The 18,513-nt window shown below is 41.2% G+C and overlaps 1 protein-coding gene and 1 pseudogene across 9 annotated transcripts in view; one reads left to right on the forward strand and one right to left on the reverse strand.

Moving 5' to 3' along the window:
• The first annotated feature begins 364 nt into the window (after positions 1-364).
• The window catches only part of LOC308501783 (protein FAM47E-like), a 46,165-nt gene continuing 28,016 nt past the window's right edge, over positions 365-18,513 (forward strand). For 4 of the 8 annotated variants that reach the window (XM_081058819.1, XM_081058825.1, XM_081058826.1 and 1 more), the window contains exons 1-5: positions 365-627; positions 4,375-4,741; positions 7,331-7,470; positions 9,541-9,688; positions 11,638-11,838. In XM_081058819.1, coding sequence (XP_080914945.1) covers positions 611-627; positions 4,375-4,741; positions 7,331-7,470; positions 9,541-9,688; positions 11,638-11,838 — 873 coding nt within the window. In that variant the 5' untranslated portion in view covers positions 365-610. Of the gene's footprint in view, positions 978-4,374; positions 4,742-7,330; positions 7,471-9,540; positions 9,689-11,637; positions 11,839-18,513 lie in introns of all 8 variants that reach the window. The other 4 variants (XM_081058821.1, XM_081058820.1, XM_081058824.1 and 1 more) reach the window with 4 other exon arrangements.
• LOC308495907 (histone acetyltransferase type B catalytic subunit-like) lies at positions 16,340-17,799 on the reverse strand (annotated as a pseudogene). The gene is made up of 2 exons: positions 17,455-17,799; positions 16,340-17,233 (listed from the first exon to the last, which is right to left on the reverse strand). The product of its transcript is annotated as a histone acetyltransferase type B catalytic subunit-like (transcript).

Raw genomic sequence — 18,513 nt, forward strand, 5'->3', positions numbered from 1 at the left:
CTGGGGACTAGACACCAGTGTGAAGCCCACGATGTAGGGAGGCGGTGATGGCCAGGCAGTTCCAAGACCTCCAGGAAAACATTCTTTGCTAAAAGGCCTTCCCACCATTAGAAATCAGTCTAGTGCTTTCCCACTTTCCCACTCTCTTTCTCTTGCTGTCTTTCCGGATGCCATCTTGCTTTCTTTCCTTTAACAAACTTTTTTTTGAAACGGTGGTGAGCAAAACAGACAAGGCCCCGCTTACGGTCAATTTCAGTAGGCAAAAGATGAAAACGCCTTTCCAACAGATTAAAACATAATTAAACCACGGACCCGGTCCTTCCCCTTTCCCTCGCCACTGTCCCCGCCCCCGGGCATCGGAGAAGGCTGGGGTGCAGTCGGGGCTGCGCAGGGACGAGGTCCCCGGGAAAAGCAGGGTTGCGCAGGCGGGAGCCTGAGCTGCCAACGCCCTGGCCAGTCTGGGCAGAGCACAGTTACGCGGTCTCCTAGCGACTCAAGGGACCGGAACACCCGCCACCGAAGCCCCAGCGGTCCCCAGGGAGCCAAGGCCACCTTAGCGGACCACAGGCGGCTGTTCCGGCCGGGGGCGCTAACCCGGGGGCGGGCAGGCATGAACTGCAGGCCTTGGTAAGCGCGCCACGCGGGGCGAGACATATTCCGCGGATACCGCGTGGGGGCGCCTGGACCGCATTCTTGCTGGGCTGGGATGGGGGAGGAGGGGAAGGAGGATGGCCAGTGCTCACAGACTGCTCGGCTGGAGGCCCTCCTGCCTTTCCTTCTCAAGATCCCTGCGTCTAAATGGTTATAATATAAAATAACTGGCACTCGATACTCCTCATCGCAAAGGACACTCTTTTCCCTGTTATCCTTAAAACCCTCAAGGGGTTGTAGATTAATATACCCACTCCAGATGGGAAACTGATGGCCACAGCGTCCTCTGTGGAGACTGGTTTAGCCCACGACTCACCGTTCTCCAGGTGAGCCAACTGCATCCCTGAATCCCAAGTGAAGGGTCTGCTGCACCTGGAGCCCTTGGCCACCCAGCCGAAGGGCCACCCAGCCCGTGACTATAGCCAAGCTGAGCTCGTGTTTGGGGGAGTACTGGGAGGTCTGCTGCCATTTTTACTGTGTGGTGTCATAGCCACAGGGCAGGAACCCGAAGCTTTTGCCTTTGCTAATTCCTTCAGCTATTTATGAGAATGGAATTTCGCTCTCTTGGAGCCTGTAAGATGTGGTGGTTAAGATTCCAAAGTCTAGAATCAGAAAGGCTGGAGTTGAAGGCCAGTTCTCCTCTTGCTTGCAAGGTGACCGTAGGCAAATTAGTTGCTTCTTCTGGACTCAGTTTTATTAACTGTAAAATGGGGACAATAGGAGGAATCTGCTTTATAGTATTGTTCTGAGGATTAACTGTCATAGCACATGTAAAGCCGTTACTGGCCCATGCTATGCACTGTATACATGTTAGCAATTATGAACTCTTTGGGAATCCCCTTTTTTTTTCTCATTTTCAAACTTTTTGTTTTAAAACAATTATATACTCACAAGAAGTTGCAAAAATAGTGCAGAGGTCCCATGTACCCTTACTTCAGCTACTTCCAGCGTACCATCTTACATAACTAGAGTACATTACCAAACCAGGAAATCCACAGTGGCACAATGTATTAATTAGACTATAGACCGTACTTGGATTTCACCCGTTTTTACTTGCATTTGTGTGTGTGTGTGTGTGTGTGTGTGTGTGTGTGTAGTTCTATACGATTTTGTCATCTGTATACAGCAAGATACAAAACTGTTTTCTCATCTCAAGGCGACCGTTTTGTGTTATCCCTTTATCATCACTCCTTTCCCCATTCCCAACCCTTGGCAACCACTAATTTGTTCTCCATTTCTTTAATTTTGTTCTTTTCAGGATGTTAGCTGTCTATGGTAACATAGTATACAACCTTTTGAGAATGGCTATTTTTCACTCAGCACAAAGCAGTTGAGATCCATCCAAGGTGTTTTGTGTATCAATAGCTTGTTCATTTGTATTGCTGAATAGTATTCCATCGTATGCATGTGCCACAGTTTGTTTATCCATTTACCCATTGAAGAGCATTCAGGTTGTTTCTTTTGGGGCTTATAAAGCTGCTATGAACATTTGTGTACAGGTTGTTGCGTGAACATAAGTTTTCATTCTTTTAGGATAAATGCGCAATACTCTTGCAATTCTTAAAGATGGAAATATCCATGTGTCATATATTAGTGACTGTGAAAATAGTAAATGTTTAGAAAAGATGTTTTCAGTTTTATTTTTCTGGGTCAAGCAAAATTTTCTCATGAACTTAACAAAATACAGAGAGGTAAGTTTATTAGTTAATGAAAGGCAAAGTGGGGTAGTTGGAAACCCTCCCTCTAGATGGGTTGCCTGGTCGCCTCTCAGAACTCAGTTTCCTCCTTGAAAAGTGAGGAATGTGGACTAAATTTCTTTCAGGGTTTTTGCTATCTCTAACATTCTATGAGGCTTGAGCTCTCTGCCATACTTTGCCATTTTGAGTTGTATGACTGTGCTTAAGCCAGGTTGTTGGTTATCGGATTTGATTTTGTGAATTGCTTGGATGTTTGAGTTAGTTGTAAATGTGTGGAAAATAAACTTTGTAAAGATATTTCATACTATGGAGGGTTACTTGCTAGTAGGTCATGCTGAATGGGTCATCAAATCTTAAGATTAGATGTAATTTCAACACCCCCACCACTTAGCTATTTAAGAGTGATTTGTTAATTGCAAAGAGGAACTATTTGTAAACTCATCTTTTTGTGTCCTTTCATCTAGATCTCCACAGTAGAAATGGATTAGCCCTGCAAATACACACATGCATGCAGAACAAACAAGAGGTTCCTAGAACTCACAAGAAAAGAATGGGGATCAACCTGCAATCTCTTAAAAATGCTTTGTGAATACAACAAGGAGTAGATTTGGTGTAACAAGCAATTATAGATAAAAGGGGCCTGGGAATGGAAGAGGCTTCAGGGAAAGACACCAATAAAATGGAAATATCTCACAGTGTGATGTATTAGGATAATGAGAGACCTGCATTAAGCTGCTCAGGTCCCAAATCCTGATCAGAAATGGCTGAATATATTAGATTATCCAGGAACTGGTGTCATTTTCCTTCCTATTTGTTCATCTGTCTCTTCCATATGATATTCATGCCCTAACTACTCAGTACAAACAGGGGTCTGGTGGGTAAGGAAACTGAGTAAGGCAGGCTGGGTATAAGGCAGTAGGGAGAGGTGAAGCCTGTGAATAAGAGCATAGGACTTGTCTCAGGAGGGCAACCATTATGCCAATTTTGGCTCCATGGACAGGTGGACCCAGAGCTCCTGATTTTTGTTCGAGATTATGTATGTGAACATTTTTATGTGGCAGAAACTCGAGTGTAGTGGTGAAGAATCTTTCTCCAGAGTCACAGTACCTGGATTAAAATCCCAGCTCTCCCACTTGCTAGCTGTGGGACTTTCGACAATTTTTAAAGACATCTTTGTGCCTCAATTTCCTTATCTGAAAATGGGAATAATAGTAGTATCTGCTTCATAGGATTGTTATGAGATTTAAATAAGTTAATACACAGGAAGCACTTCGAACGGTGTCTGTTACATAGAAAGTTCTCAACATATGTAATTATGACTCTTATTAAAACACAAAGGGGGCCAAATGACAGGTTTGTAGGCCTAAGTCAGCCCATGGACTGCCAGTTTGCAACCTTTGACCCCCTGAGTTTCAGGGGGAAACCGAGGCCCACAGAGATTTTATGAAGTGCCAAGGGCAATCAACTAGTTAGGGGTGAGTTGTCACCGGGATCCAGGTTCTTCCCACTGACTTGTGTCCCTTTAAAGGACGAGAAAGAGGCCTGGGAGGGGCTGCCACTTGTGAGTGCCCTTCACCAAGACAGTGGCTAGATGAGCTGTGGTGGCAGTAGTTGTAATAATGGAATAGATTTACACATGGTGACATGGATGGATCTCGATAATGTTGTGCTTAGTAAACAAGGAAGAAACAGGATGGCACCATTAATGTAAATTAAGAATACATGCACCCCAAAGGACAATATAGATATTATAAGGATATGTACAAACAAAAGGGTACATTACAAATCCATTAGCGTGGTTTTGCCTATGCAGGGGACAGCAATGAGAGTGGGATATGAGAATAACATAGAATAGAGAAAGCAGGAGAGGGGCTTTGCTCAGATCAGTGATAGATAATGTCCCGTAAACCAGGAGTATGATTAACTCAGCCTTCTTCGAGTGAACCCTCTTCCTCCACCTCTCCTCCTCCCAAAACCTCCTTCCTCCCCAGTCCTTTTCCAAATGACCGGGCACGTTGTCTTCCAGGTACAAGGAGAATCTGCCTTCTGAGCATTTCACAAAGCCCAAGAACAGGCTGACGTTCCCCCGCTCCCTCAACAGCCAGGGGTGGATATTTGTCAGAAAGGGACTGGATGACTTCAGGAAAGGCTGCCCACCCTGTGATGATCTGATCATTCGGGGCCCTCAGAAGCACTTTCTCCCCGAGATTTATCACAGAGCTCCCCGACCTGTGCTCCAAAAGAGGCAGAACAAGTTGCCCAAGGAAGCAGCCCTGTTTTCCAAGCTCTCGCCAGCCCAGCAGGCAAGAAAGGCATTCCTGGAGGACACTGAAGCCCAGCTGAGCCCGCATCCCTTGGCTGTCAACCTGAATCTGGAAGACATGCCTGTAGAGGTGATCTCCTGTCCTAGGGTTGTGGGAGGGCCTTCATAGGGGCCTTGAAAATAATTCTCCTTAGATCCCTGGGAAGTTTCCTGGAGGTCACGACAGGTTTATAAGAAGGAGAGGAAGAGGAATGTCTCCCTAGGGTGAGAATTCTCATGGCCGTTGGAGCAGCCTTCCTTCTCTGCCCCGAAGAAACACAATCGGCAGCAACATACATCCATCTCCCTTTGCTTCCTAGGAGGCCACACAACTTAGTAAGGTCCAGCATACCAGAAACATTCGAATTCTTTTCCCCTGAAGTTCTACCAGTCTGCTTTGCTTGTGACTTGTTTGTGGGGGGAGTTGTTCAGTCTTAATTCTGTCACTTTAACATGTGATAAGTACTTACAAACTGGTGGGTAGAAATCATATGGGAGCCTGAAAGGTCACAGGGAAAATTCAACAAATTGTCAGGCGTCGGTTGGGTCTCAGCTCCATCACGTCACCAAGGTCCCAGGCAACTTTTGACTTTCAGCTCCATAATCCTTAGCACATGTCTCTTGTTCTTGTATCTCAAAATGGCTTCCACCTCTCCAGGCATCAAGTTTGAAAGACATTTCAAACAAGAAGAGGGAAGGGGCAAAGTTTCAATGGTGCATGCTAGCCGACTTTGTCTTTTAATTAGGCAAATATAGTTGACCCTTGAGCAACGTGGGATTGAACTTCACAGGTCTACTTAAACGGGTTTTTTTTTTTTTTTTTTTTTTTTTTTTGGTGTGTGTGTGTATGTGTGTTTTTTCCAATAAATTCAGCCAGCCCTTTCTATCTGTGGTTTTTGCATGGGCAGATTCTACCAACCACAGATAGAAAACAATATTTTCACATTCCCTACCGCAGATTCCCTTCTGTGGATGGAAAATACTGTTTTTGATCTGCAGTTGGTTGAATCCACAGAAGCAAAGGGCTGACTATATAGTCAAAAGTTAACATGGATTTGCGACTGTGCAGGCGTCAGCACCCACCAACTCCGTGCTGTTCAAGGGTCAACGGTAATAGCTTTGCCAGTAAACAGTTCGTTCATCTGAACATTCCTAGCTGCTAGGCAATTAGCAACTTGAGTTTCTTGTTTGGACATTGTAACATTGAACACAATACAGAACAAAGTTGTTAATTTGAGGAAAAAGGACAGAATGGATATTGGGCAGGAAACTAGCAGCGTCTGCTACTTCACCCACCCACCTCTGCAGGTTGTTCCCCATACACTGAGCATGACAGTTGTTCAGAAAGGTGAACTCCTGTGCAAAGCCCTCTAGCGGCCCCTTCTTATCAGAGTAAAGTCCTTGCCATTGTCTGAAAGGCCCTGCGTGTTCTGCTGTCCTCCCTTTTCTCTCCTCTGCTCCCCCTCCAACCTCATCACTTACTCCTCTGCTCTCATCTCGCTGCAGCCACTCTGGCCTGCTACCTGCTCTGTGAATATTACAAACATGTCCAATTCAGATCTCTATTCCTGGGTCTGGGGCACTTGCCCCAGATGTCTGCCTGGCTCACTTCTTCCCTTCCTTCAGATCTTTGCTCAACTATTTCCTAATTGGAGAGACCTGTGTGAAATAGTACTTCCCTTTCACTCTCATTCTCTGTCCTTACCGTGATGTATTTTGCATCATCCAGTTGTCACTACTGGGCTCCTCACTAGAATAAAAGCTCTACAAGGGCAGGGACTTTCTCTGTGCCTTCCATTGTGTACCACCAATAGCTGGCATAAGGTGGATACTCGATACATTTTTATTTAGAATGAATGAATGATCAGTGGCAGAGAAGTCTACAGAAAGGACATCTGGAATTTCTAATCAATTATTTTCCACCTGGGGCTTTCCTGCACTGCCTCCTGCAGGCCAGAACTTCTGAATCTATGACAAACAGATTATTCCCACATACCCTCGGATGGCACATGGGATTTATAGCCTTTATTTCCCTGTCTGACCTCCCAACTAGATATGTTAGCTGTTGTTCTGAGGCTGGGTCTCTTTTTATGGTGCTGTGATGGCCACTAGATTTAAATTCTACCCAGATGCAGCTCTAGATTTAAATTCTACCCAGAAAAAGAACACTTCTTTTTGCATGGCCACAGCAAAAGGCCACAACCTAACTTTCATTCCAACTTGGGTTATGCACTGGTTCCTGAACCTGTCACTGTGACCCTCGTTGGCCTGAGCTGCCTGCAGAGTGAGAATGCGCTCAGGCCATTTCGGTCCATGAGGACAGACAGTGGAAGGAGAGGTGGTTCTCCAGAGAAAAACCTAGATGCTGTCATATGTAGGAAGAAGACTGGATGCTGGACAGTCAAAAACCACAGAAACCCTCTAGAGGTACTTTGCTCAGTGGGGCAGCTGGGGACCGGGGTAGCCCCAGAAGCACTGTTTTGTCTAGAGGAGATGGAACTTCATTACAAAGGTTGTCTCCCTAATATGTAGGTGGCAGAAGTTCACCCAGAGCACTCAGCGCAGGACTCGCACAGAAACTGATGAACAGCACTGACCAACTAGAAAGGAAAGGCAAGGGGGCGAGCTGGTCTGTTTCTGGCACATTTTTCTTTCCTCCAAAGCTGTTTTCTGTTTGAAGCTCTTATTAAAGGTGCTGGAAGTGCTGGATCCTGACAGAAAACTGGAAGACACCCGGACTTACTGTCAGGGCATCAAGACAAGAACAAAGGAACCCATAAAACTTTTTAAAAAACGTTCCACCCAAGTCTACTTGGGACTGTAAGTATTATTCTTAACCGCTCGCTCATTCCTGTCGCCTGATGAAGCATTCTAGGAGTTGCCTTCTCAAAGCTCCTCATCTTTAGAATAATATAGAGACACAAAAGTTAGAGACTAAGTTCCCGAGGAAGAGGGAGAGGAGCCTTGAGTCCTGCTCTAAATAGTGCTTATTTCCTAAATGGATGTGACTTATCCGGCAATGGAGCAAACGTTTGTGTCTACATGGCTGTAGGAGAGTTGTTGGAGAAGAGGAAAACTGCCGAAAACCTGATTAACTGCCCCATAATGGTTTTTTGAATTCTCTATGGCAGGAGTTCTTTTATTCAACATGACTGGGACCAGTAGTTGATTGAATAACAAAAACAACAACAACAACAACAAAAATTAATACAGGGAATTATAAAAGGTGACACTTAAGTACTTAAAACATTTCATTTTACTCTAAAACATAACTGTACATTCTCTGCTAGTTCTTTAATGTAAAGTCTTTTTTGAGTATGGGTCTGCTGCTTGGATTTCCAAGTCATCTTTTTTGCATAAATCACACTAGTAATGCCACCTTCATTGAAACTTTCCAAAGCACTGAACTTGATTTTCATAGAAACACCCTCTTTTTTTTTTAACCACATCCTTGTTTTCCAAACTCATATATTTCATTAAAATTTAAATGCAATGATAAGTATACTTGCATGAATAAATTTAGGATATGTTTTTGACTTTTGATATTAAATGACATCACTGGCAGGCACTGAAAAGTGTAGGTGAGCTAGAGAGAAGTCCATCCACAGGACCCAGACACTTATGGAGGGTCCAGAACCACAGTCAGGGCGTTTGGAAGGGGCTGTGTAGAGCTTTGCTAGTCATATGAGTTACCTACATGGAGGTGGATCGAGAGAGAATCCATGTTACTTAGGGTGAGACACAAAGTGACAGGAACTCTACTGTTGTGACACTTGTACCTCAGTGTACACCTCAGTGTACCTTCTGGTAAATTTGGGGAGAACAACTGGGCATGCTCATCTCAGCTCTGTTCTTCTTCCACTGGGACTCAAGATAGCCCATGAGAAGCACAAGTTCTCTGCTCCTCCCTTCTTGAGGGGAGACCCACGCTGGTCCACTCTGCTGGGGCCTGCATGGGACAGTCTGCCCATTTCTGGGTTTCAGTGAGCAAGTCCTTTTGCACCTAAACCCATGTTTTCCAACACGGCTGCTGCCAGTACTAAAGGTGACATTTTGGCTTTCATCTTTGCTCTTTGTGTTATTTTTCAAGTTGCTCAGAACCAGGGTGGGGAAGAGGGAGGAGGGCTATATGAACAGATCCCCCTGAAGACTCCAACACCATGGGTCAGTGTGGTCCTGTGAACACTTTTGAATTCTTGACCCTCAGCTAAACCATTAGCTAATTATTAGCTAATTATTATTAACCATTAGCTAATTATTATGGTGTGTGAATTTGTCTCACTTTTTAAAAAGAAGCTATTGAAGAGGGCTTAATTGAGGATGAAAGGCAGTTGCATTTGACATGATCAGATTTACATTTTGAAATGACCGTTTTGGCTGCAGTGTAGAGAATGTGTTAGGGATTGGGGGTTGGTGGTCCTAAGGGAAGATGCAGAGACACCAGTGAGTAGTGGTGACCTTTTACAACAGTCCAGAGAAGAAAACAGTTAAAATCTACAAGGCTTATTAATGGGTTGGATTTTAAGGATGAGGGAGAGCGAGGTCAAGGATGTGTCCTTGTCAAGATTGTCTGAGGTGTGGCAGACTCCCAAGCATGTAATTCGGGCTTTTGCCTGGCACATGTCTTAAGAAATGGTACTCACAATATTAAAAATCAACTTACAATGGTAAAATACCATATAATTTTTAATTGTTATAACTAATCATGATTTGCTTATCTTTATGATATTGATAACAAGAATGTAGTCTTTGAAAAATTAACGTAATTAGAGTGAGCTTGCAAGAAACTATTGGAAACACGTGTTTATGATCTTTCCTCAAGACAATGTTTGAAATCCACTTTGATTCATGGTGGCTCATATTGTAATTTCATGATCCCATTATCTTTAGTCCCAAGAAGACTCCTGTGTCACATCCAAGCCAATTGCTTTATGAAGAGAAGCCAAGTGAAGTGGATTTGCTCCACGAAGAGGGTCCTTTTCCTTATGAAAATGTGCGCAAAGAAGTTAGTGACTTCTGCAACTGGGCTACTAGTATTGTAAGTTAGTAGTAATAATTACAACTTGCTTTTTAAAGTCAAGCTCAAAGTTACTTTTATGAAAAAATAGTTTTTTGAATGTAATCAAAGTCAAATAATCAAAGTCCTAAAGGAATCTTTATGACTCTCCCACCATTTATAATAGAAATGTTTCTTATAGGTAAAATTTCTGGAAAGGTTGCAAGTTTGCAGACAATTTGAATGTTTATTGTTTATGTCTCATTGCTGTTGTTTCATATTTTTTGAATAGCTATCTCTTTCCCCCAGGTTTGTTGAGATATAGTTGACATATTCCGTTGTTTAAGTGTAAGGCATATAATGTAATTATGTGATACTCACATATTGCAAAATGATTACCACAATAGGTTAGTTACTGCATCCATCACCTATTGAATTCTTGACCCTCAGCAAACCTTTGTGTGTGTGTGTGTGTGTGAGTGTGTGTGTGTTGGGAACATTTAAGATCTACGCTCTTGGCAACTTACAAGCATGCAATGCAGTATTGTTAATTATAGCCATGCTGTTCATGACATCCCCAGAATGTATTCATCTTGTAACTGGAGTTTGTATCCCTTAGCCAACATCTTCCCATTCCCCCACCCTTTTTATATTTTTATTTTCCATTTCAATGTCAGGATCTTCTTTTCTCTCTTTCCCTCATTCCTTCAACTCATTTTTCTCAGTTATATTTATTGGGTAGGTATACTTGACTACAGCCTTTACCAAAAGTTTTTCTGACATGAAGAGAGTTTTGACTCAGTTATCAAGGTCTTCCCCTACCCTCTTTCCAAGAACCTATTTAGTTAAGTATTCCTGTTCCCAAATCCCGATACATGTCTAGATTCCCAACGCATTTCCTGGATTTGAAACCACCTAGGATTTGTAAGCTCCCTCCCCCACTTTTTGAGTGTATTAGTTCTCATCTATGTATTCTTTAGGATTATTTCATTGGCAAGTGACAGAAATGTAATTCAGACTGTACATGGGAGAAAAGGGAACCATCCAGAGGTTTTAGGAGCTGCAGGCATAGCTGGATCTAGGTGCAAAAATGTTTTTAGGTGCACTCCCTATCTCTTGGATGCTCTCCTCTATCTGACTCCATTGTCCACCAATCTTTCCCCAAAAGATGACAAAAGTAGCCACTAAAATTTCCAAGTTTACATCCTATCAGATAGCAACCTAAGTGGGAAAAAAAGCAACCCTTCCCACTAGGAAAAAGTTGAGGGCTCACTCTCCCTGGACTAACCTGGGTCACATGCCTTGTGCCCAATTATCCACACTATAAGTGGGGAAATGGAATATGCCCATTAGTGGGTCAGGTCACATGTCTAATCCTGAAGCAAAGAGGTGGTGGGAGTGTCCAGGCCGGCTGCAGCAGACTGACTGAGAGCCGCAGTAGGAGGCTTCCTAGAGGGTGCTTAGAGTAAAGATGCTGGCCAAGGCAGATGATGCCCACTCTGCCTGGTACTTGAACCACTGCTTGTCGTCCATAATCTGACTGGAATAGATTACCTGAATCCCAGCTCTTCTACTTCTGCTATTCCTACTGCTGAAGATTACTCTGTCTAGGCAGGAAATTTAAGAAACTGTAGGATAATAATTTAGCTGCTCTGATGACCAGGCTTATTTTCAGTCCCTTATGACCGAGTCCTATTTTTACCTCAGTTATGCCACGTTGGTCCCTATCACATTGTCCTGTGGTGTTTTCTTTATAGCACCAGCTGATACGTTCCTTCCATGCTGCTTATTTTTTACCTCATTAATTCTACTTGCTGTATTTCTACTTTATTATTATTTCAGCCCAGTGTTGACTCTACTCCTCCCTTTATGCCCCTGACTATTTCATGACTCCTCTCCAGCTATGGTCAAGTTCCTCCCTTAGATTAAGGAAGAAAGCAAGGAGCATTTCACCATTTGCCTTTTGACTCATGCAATGTGAAATCTTCCAGGGAAGCTCAAACATTGATGAAGAGTTCATCCTGAAACAGTTTGAAATTGACTATCAGAGCAAACCAAGCTGTGATGTGCTCCACACGATGAGACTCAGCCAGGTTCCTTTGGAACTAAAGAGGAGTGTGGGGCTCAATACACTTCAAGAGCCAGAATGTTTCCAGAAACAAGACCATGAGCGGAAACACCAGAAACTGCAGGTAATTGCAAAAGGAGAGAAGACCGAAAATCAAAGAAAATTAAGTTGTATTAAAATCTTAAATGTTCTTGAATTCTGGCATCAGCCTTTTTCAGTGGAATTCTTGAATTTTTTTGATGTTTAATAAATATTTGTCAAATGAATGAGTATTTAATACATAAAACAATGTCAGTTATACAAACATGGCATGTCATTCAGCATTATTGTTAATATCTGAATAGTCAGTATTATTCTCTCTATGTGTTTTATATGTTGAGACCATCTCTTTATGCATTTTATACGTTGAAATTCTGACGGTGGGAATATATCATTGCAAGAGTGAAGTGCTGTAATTGTGATTGTGAATGCTGTTCATTTTACATTGAAAGAATTCTTGAATTTTTAGGGGAGTCTTACTGACCACAAACCATCATTCTTAACCACATGCTTGCCTGATCATTAATAACTCATTCAGTTTCCCAGTACCAATTTCCCGTGAAGACAGAAGAACAGGTGACAGAGAAGAGAAATAACATGTTATGTTCCAAAAGGAAATACTATGGGCTCCTAAGTGCTTTCCCACTTTTTAACACATGTGTTACGTATATGCATAAGTCCAATGTGCCAGTCCAGCAACAGACTTAAATGCCTAAGTGGGAGCTGGTGAAGGTGGAGAGGGAAGAGAGTTCCTCTCTCTGAAAGTGAAAAACAGTATATTATCTCTAATTACTCTGCCTTTTACACATAATCTTTGATATTATATTTCCAATATTTTGAACATATTAACTTTGTCCGTTACAATTGAATGCAATCAACTGACCTATTTTTACATACATGATGTTTTCCGTTCTTGACTCTGTTGCATAAGGTTTATGAAACCTTACTAATTACTATCAGCACTTTAAATTTCCCATTTTCCTTTCATCTTTCTAAAGGGTAAACTGCAAACTGGTGCTGGATAGGCAAATTATGTCCATCACACGTGGGGCCTGAACCACTGCTTGTCCTGAATCTGCGTGGAATAAAATTGCTCAATTCCCTGTACTTACAAATAATTGCACAAACACTGCTTTATAAAACCACTGTAGTTATTGCCAAAATTGAACTTTTGACTAGCAGACGGAGGGTCACTAGGCAAAAGTTCAAAATATATTTCCACACGGTCCTCCTGCCTGAAGGACTTCCTTTAATGCTTCTTCTAGTGTAGATCTGCTGGTGATGAATTCTTTCAGCTTTTTTATATCTGAAAATATCCTTATTCTGCCTTTATTTATTTATTTTTTTTTATTTTTTTTTATTTATTTTTTTTTAATTTATTTATTTATTAGTTTCAGGTGTACAAAACAAGGTAATACTTAGACATTCATCATTTATATCCCTCATACTGTGAACCCCCCTCCCCCCATCCACTATCCCTCCGACCTCACACTGAACCATCACATTATATATATAAAATTATAGTTGGCATTCATTAATGTTTAGCTTCTGGTGTACAATGCCATGATCAGGTATCCACAGTATCCCTGAGGTGGTCTCCCAAATAGGACGCATGTCCATCGGATACCCAACAAAATCTTTACAACATTATAGAATACCTTCCCCAAATTAATTTTCAAAAAAAACCCTGAGGCCATCTTGTGGTTACCAGCTGCTTCCAAATCCCTTCACCTTTCCCCTTATCCCCAACCCCCTCCCACACACCCATCTAACCACTCTCGGTTTTTTCTCTGCGTCCCCAAAACTGTCTCTGATTAGTTCATTCACATAGTCTTTTCTTTAGATTCCATATATAAGTGAGATCATATGGTACTTGTCTTTCTCTTTCTGACTTATTTCACTTAACATAATGTTCTCTAGATCCATCCATGTTGCTGCAAATGATAAGATTTCTTTCTTCTTTATGGCTGCGTAATACTCCATTGTATAAATGTACCACAGCTTCTTAATCCAGTCATCTACCGATGTCTGCCTTTATTTTTAAAGATAGTTTTGTGAGTGTAGAATTCTAGGTTCACAATGTTTGATTTGTTTGTTTGTTTTCAGAACTTTAAAGATGTTACTTCACTGCTTTCTTGGTTGTGCTGTTTCTGATGAGAAATCTTCTGTCATCCTTATCTTTGTTTTTCTGGATATGTTTTTTTCCTTGGCTGCTTTTAACATGTTCTCTTTGTCACTGGTTTTGAGTAGTGTGGTTATTTTACACCTTGATGCACTCATATATTCCTTCGTTTTTCTTGTGCTTGGGGATCGCTGAGCCTCTTCAACCATGGGTTTATAGTTTTCATCCGATTTGGAAAAATTTTGACCATTATTTTTTCAAAAAAAATTTTTTTCGTTCTTCAGCAACCCTCTCAGGACTCTAATTACATGTAATTAAGAGCTGTGTGACATTGTCTTGCAGCTCACTGCTGCTCTATTCAGTTTTTATTCTCTTTTCTCCCTGTTTCTATTGCTATGTCTTAAAATTCTCTAAACTTTTCCCCCTGAAATGTCTAATGTAATGTTAATCCCATCCAGTGTATTTTTCATCTTGTACTTCGTAATTTTCATCTCGCAAAGTTTGACTTGGTTTATATATATTTTCCATGTCTCAACTTAATCTTTTGAACATATGGGATGCAGTTATAATACCTGTTCTTGATGTTCTTGTCTGCTGATTCTAACATCTATATAGACTCCATGTGTGTTTCTATTAATTGATGTGTCTCCTCATTGTGGGTCATATTTTCTTACCTTTCTACATGCCTGGTGATTTTTGAGTAGATGCCAGCCATGGTGATTTTACCTTATTAGTTGCTGGGTATTTTTGTACTCCTATAAACAGGAGTTTTGTTCTGAGATGTACTTAAAGTTACTTGGAAAAGTTTGGGTCTTGTTTCTAAGACCTGTTGGGAAGGACCAAAGTAATATTCAATCTCGGGGTGATTACCTACTGCTGAGTCAAGACTGTTCTGTGTATTCTCCCCAGTGACTCTTTAGGTTTCCCAGGAGGGAATTAGCCCTGGTCCTGTGTGCATGCCAAGCACTGTTCCTGTAATCCTTTTGATTGGTTCTTTCCCAGGTAGTTTCCTCCCACACATCCACAGAGGAAGACTGTAAACGTGTGGTGTTCTCTCCGTGTGTAGCCCCCTTCTTCCTGTTTCTCTGTGCTGCAAACTTCCCCTGCCTTGGCCTTCCTGGACTCTTAGCTCTGTCCTCAACTCAGTCCACTGGGCTCCTCCCTGTCCTGGGACATGGCAACTCTCTCAAGACACTGAGCTGGAGCAATTGTGGGGCTTACCTTGTTTGTTTCTTGTCTCTCAGGGATCACTATCCTTTGTTATTTGATGTACAATGTCTTACAAACCATCATTTCATATATATATGTTTTTCTGTTTTTTGGTTGTTGCAGGTGAGCGGGAAAATCTGGTCCCTGTTCCAGAAGTGGAAGTCCCCATCTTTATTTTTCTTTTTATCCTTCATACTCTCAGGCCTGCTACACTCTGCTCTTTGGTGTACTTTAAAACTCTGAACTTTCGCATTTCCCATTACCTTTGCTCACAATATTCTCTCTGCCTGAAGTGCCCCTCTTCCCATGTCTACATGCTTACACCTTCTTTTAGACACTGGTCACATGCCAATTTTTACATAGATTTTTCTCCAGGTTTTTAGGTTGACATTAATTTATTCTTAGTTCTAATCTCTCCCAACCATCTATATGTCTATTGTAACATATTCTCAGTATATTCATTCTTTCATTTGTTTAGACATTCATTCAACAAACATTTCTGAGCATCTACTGCTATGTGCCAAAAAGTGCTGGGAGCAAACAAAGGATTGTTTTCTGCACTTAAGGAAAGTCTAGTAGGATCAACAAGTAAATGATGAACTATAATTAAATGATATCGTGGGTTGTACATAGGACATAGGAAGAAGAAATTAATTTCTACCAAGTATGAAGTGAGATTAGGGACACAGTTAAGGCATCACAGAAGAAATTATATTTGTTCTGAGTCTTGAAAGAACACCAGTTACCCAACAACATAATATATGTCAGAACTCAAGTTCTTCAGTAGAGCAGTGGTGTAATTTCCATTCCTCCCCCTACCTTTCTTTTTCTTCTCTTTGCTTCCTTCCTTCCTTTAATTTAGTGGTTCTCAACCATGGGCAATTTAGCCCTCCTCCCCTCCCACCCACCCAGGGATATTTGACAATGTCTGGAGATGACTTTAAAAAAAAAAAAACATATGACAAGTAAGCATTTATTATACTGTTTAAGAAGGGAAGCAATTGCAGTGGTATTTCAGAAGCTGTATCTTTTTTTAAAATGTAGTATATGCTCATAGACTGTAGACAGAGTTTTAAAATATATAGTCTCTCCAAAAGAAAATGTTCAGCTAAAGATAAGATAGCTAACTCTTAATGTAAGTAAAATGTTACAAGATTTTAAAATTAATCGTCAGATTGTTCACAATACAATGTACAGAAATGTGCACACTTCCTGTACCGCGCAGTATAACCTTTACTTTTGAGCAAGGCATTCACTAGCATGTCGGTAACGTCACAAGTTCCTGAAAGCTTTCTTCCAGCCGTCCGTGTTGCATGCCTATTTCTATTTGGTTCATCTGGTTTTTCAGTTCTTCTTGTCTGAGACATTTTCTCATTTTAGCAAGATCTGCTTTTTTTGTATATGAGCTAATTATTCTTTTAATATCCAGTCCATAGCTTCCGTAGTGTTCGACATCACTCATGTCAGTTACCAGTAGTCAAAGAATTTCATAAATTTGTTGCTTATTTATTTTGAACTTTTGTTATGTATCTATTGCCATATCTTTATTCAATCCTTGCATTAACTTTTCCTGGGGAAAAGAGGGCAAATCTTGACAAAGCTTCACCAGCACAAAGTCTCTTACTTTCACATAGCGTTTGGGTGGATCTTCCTCTGTAATGCTAATAACAGAAGGAGATGCAATGTAGTATCTATGAAGCGTTTCAAGAAGTTGAGCACCAGGGCCTTGACCTAGAAATAGAGTCAATATCAGCATCTGACTTACACATGGCTGGGTTTTGTCTGAGTACACAGTAACTATAGCCTGTCATGTAACCTACGGTCACAAGAGCATAGCTCCATCCTAATTATACTTCTCAAATACGAGAGAATGTAGTGCCATCTTTCATCATCCATGGCAATAAAGCTAGTTTCAATAAACCACATTAAAAGGTCTGAAGCCTTTCATGATATTCTCAAATGCCTCGTGTCATGTCAGCCTTCTTTATATGAAAAGTAAAGTTTTCGCCCCATTAGGTTTAGAACCAAGTATGTATGGAGTAAGGTTCCAAATGGCTTGAAATTAACTTCTTTTTGCAGCAAAGAAAGAAAATCATGTGTGTTTGTTCAAAATCCATGTGGAATGACCGTGTTTCCCCGAGAATAAGACCTAGCCGGACCATCAGCTCTAATGTGTCTTTTGGAGCGAAAATTAATATAAGACCTGGTATTATATTATACTTGGTATATATTATTATATTATATTATGTTATATTATGTTATATTATATTATATTATAATTTTAATATAAGACCATGTCTTATATTAATTTTTGCTCCAAAAGACGCATTAGAACTGATGGTCCAGCTAGGTCTTATTTTCGGGAAATATGGAATTTGTCTAATTTTGCCCTCAACATCATCTGCCTCTACACAGTTAAAGATCTCATCAACTTTCAATGTATATTCAACGCGGAACATTGTTAACAGGCTACCAGCAATATAGTATAACAGAATCTTCAGATCCTTATAATCAAAAGCAGTTTCATCATCCCCAGAGAGTTTGATGGGTCTATTCAGTAAAGAAAGTTCTAATGCCATTCTCAAGATCTTCAGGAAAACGAACCAATTTTAGTTCAGTTGCTGTGGTGGTATTACAGTTGTACTCTGCCAGTTTCTTCTCTACTGTACTCTTGTATTCAACCAAAAATTGATCCATAACACCAAATCCCGTCATTTCTGAGCTGTGAATACCTGCGGCCCAGGAAGGACAATGGAGATGACATTTTTGGTTGTTACAACTTGTTGCTACTGGCATCTAGTGGGTAGAAGTTAGAAATGCTGCTAAAATCCTACAATGCATAGGACAGTCTCCCCAACAAAGAAGTATCCAGCTCAAAATGTCAATAATGCCGAAGTTAAGGAGCCTGACATCAATTCAATAAATATTTATGGAGCACCTATTGTGTCCTAGGTGTTGTTCTTGATGCCTGGAGGAGGTAGCACAAGCTTACATTTTAGAGGGTGAGAGGAGAGACAAACAACAGAAAAGTATATAGCATATGAAATGGTAGTAAGTGCTATTAAGAAAAATGAGGAAGGGAAAGAAGACAAAGATTATTGTGAGGGGATTACAATTTTTAAATTGGTGTTCGGGAAAGATGCTACTGAGAAGATGACATGAAATAGGTAAGATGACAAAATACCCTCATGTGGGTATATTGAGGAACAGCATTATGGCAGAGGGAACAGTGAAAACAAAGGCTCCGAGTCAGAAGCATGATGAATGTGTTCTAGAAATACCAAGGAGGTCAGTATGTTTGGAATGGAGGGATCACAATGTTGAATCCAGCTCTGAGAATGGATTTCCATCCTTTCTGCTGTGTCCCATCCTCTTGGCTTCAAATAGGTGTACTTAGCTTGACACTAGAATGCCCTCACACATTCCACC

Source organism: Rhinolophus hipposideros (genome assembly GCF_964194185.1).
Source record: "Rhinolophus hipposideros genome assembly, chromosome: 1".
Lineage (NCBI taxonomy): Eukaryota > Metazoa > Chordata > Mammalia > Chiroptera > Rhinolophidae > Rhinolophus > Rhinolophus hipposideros.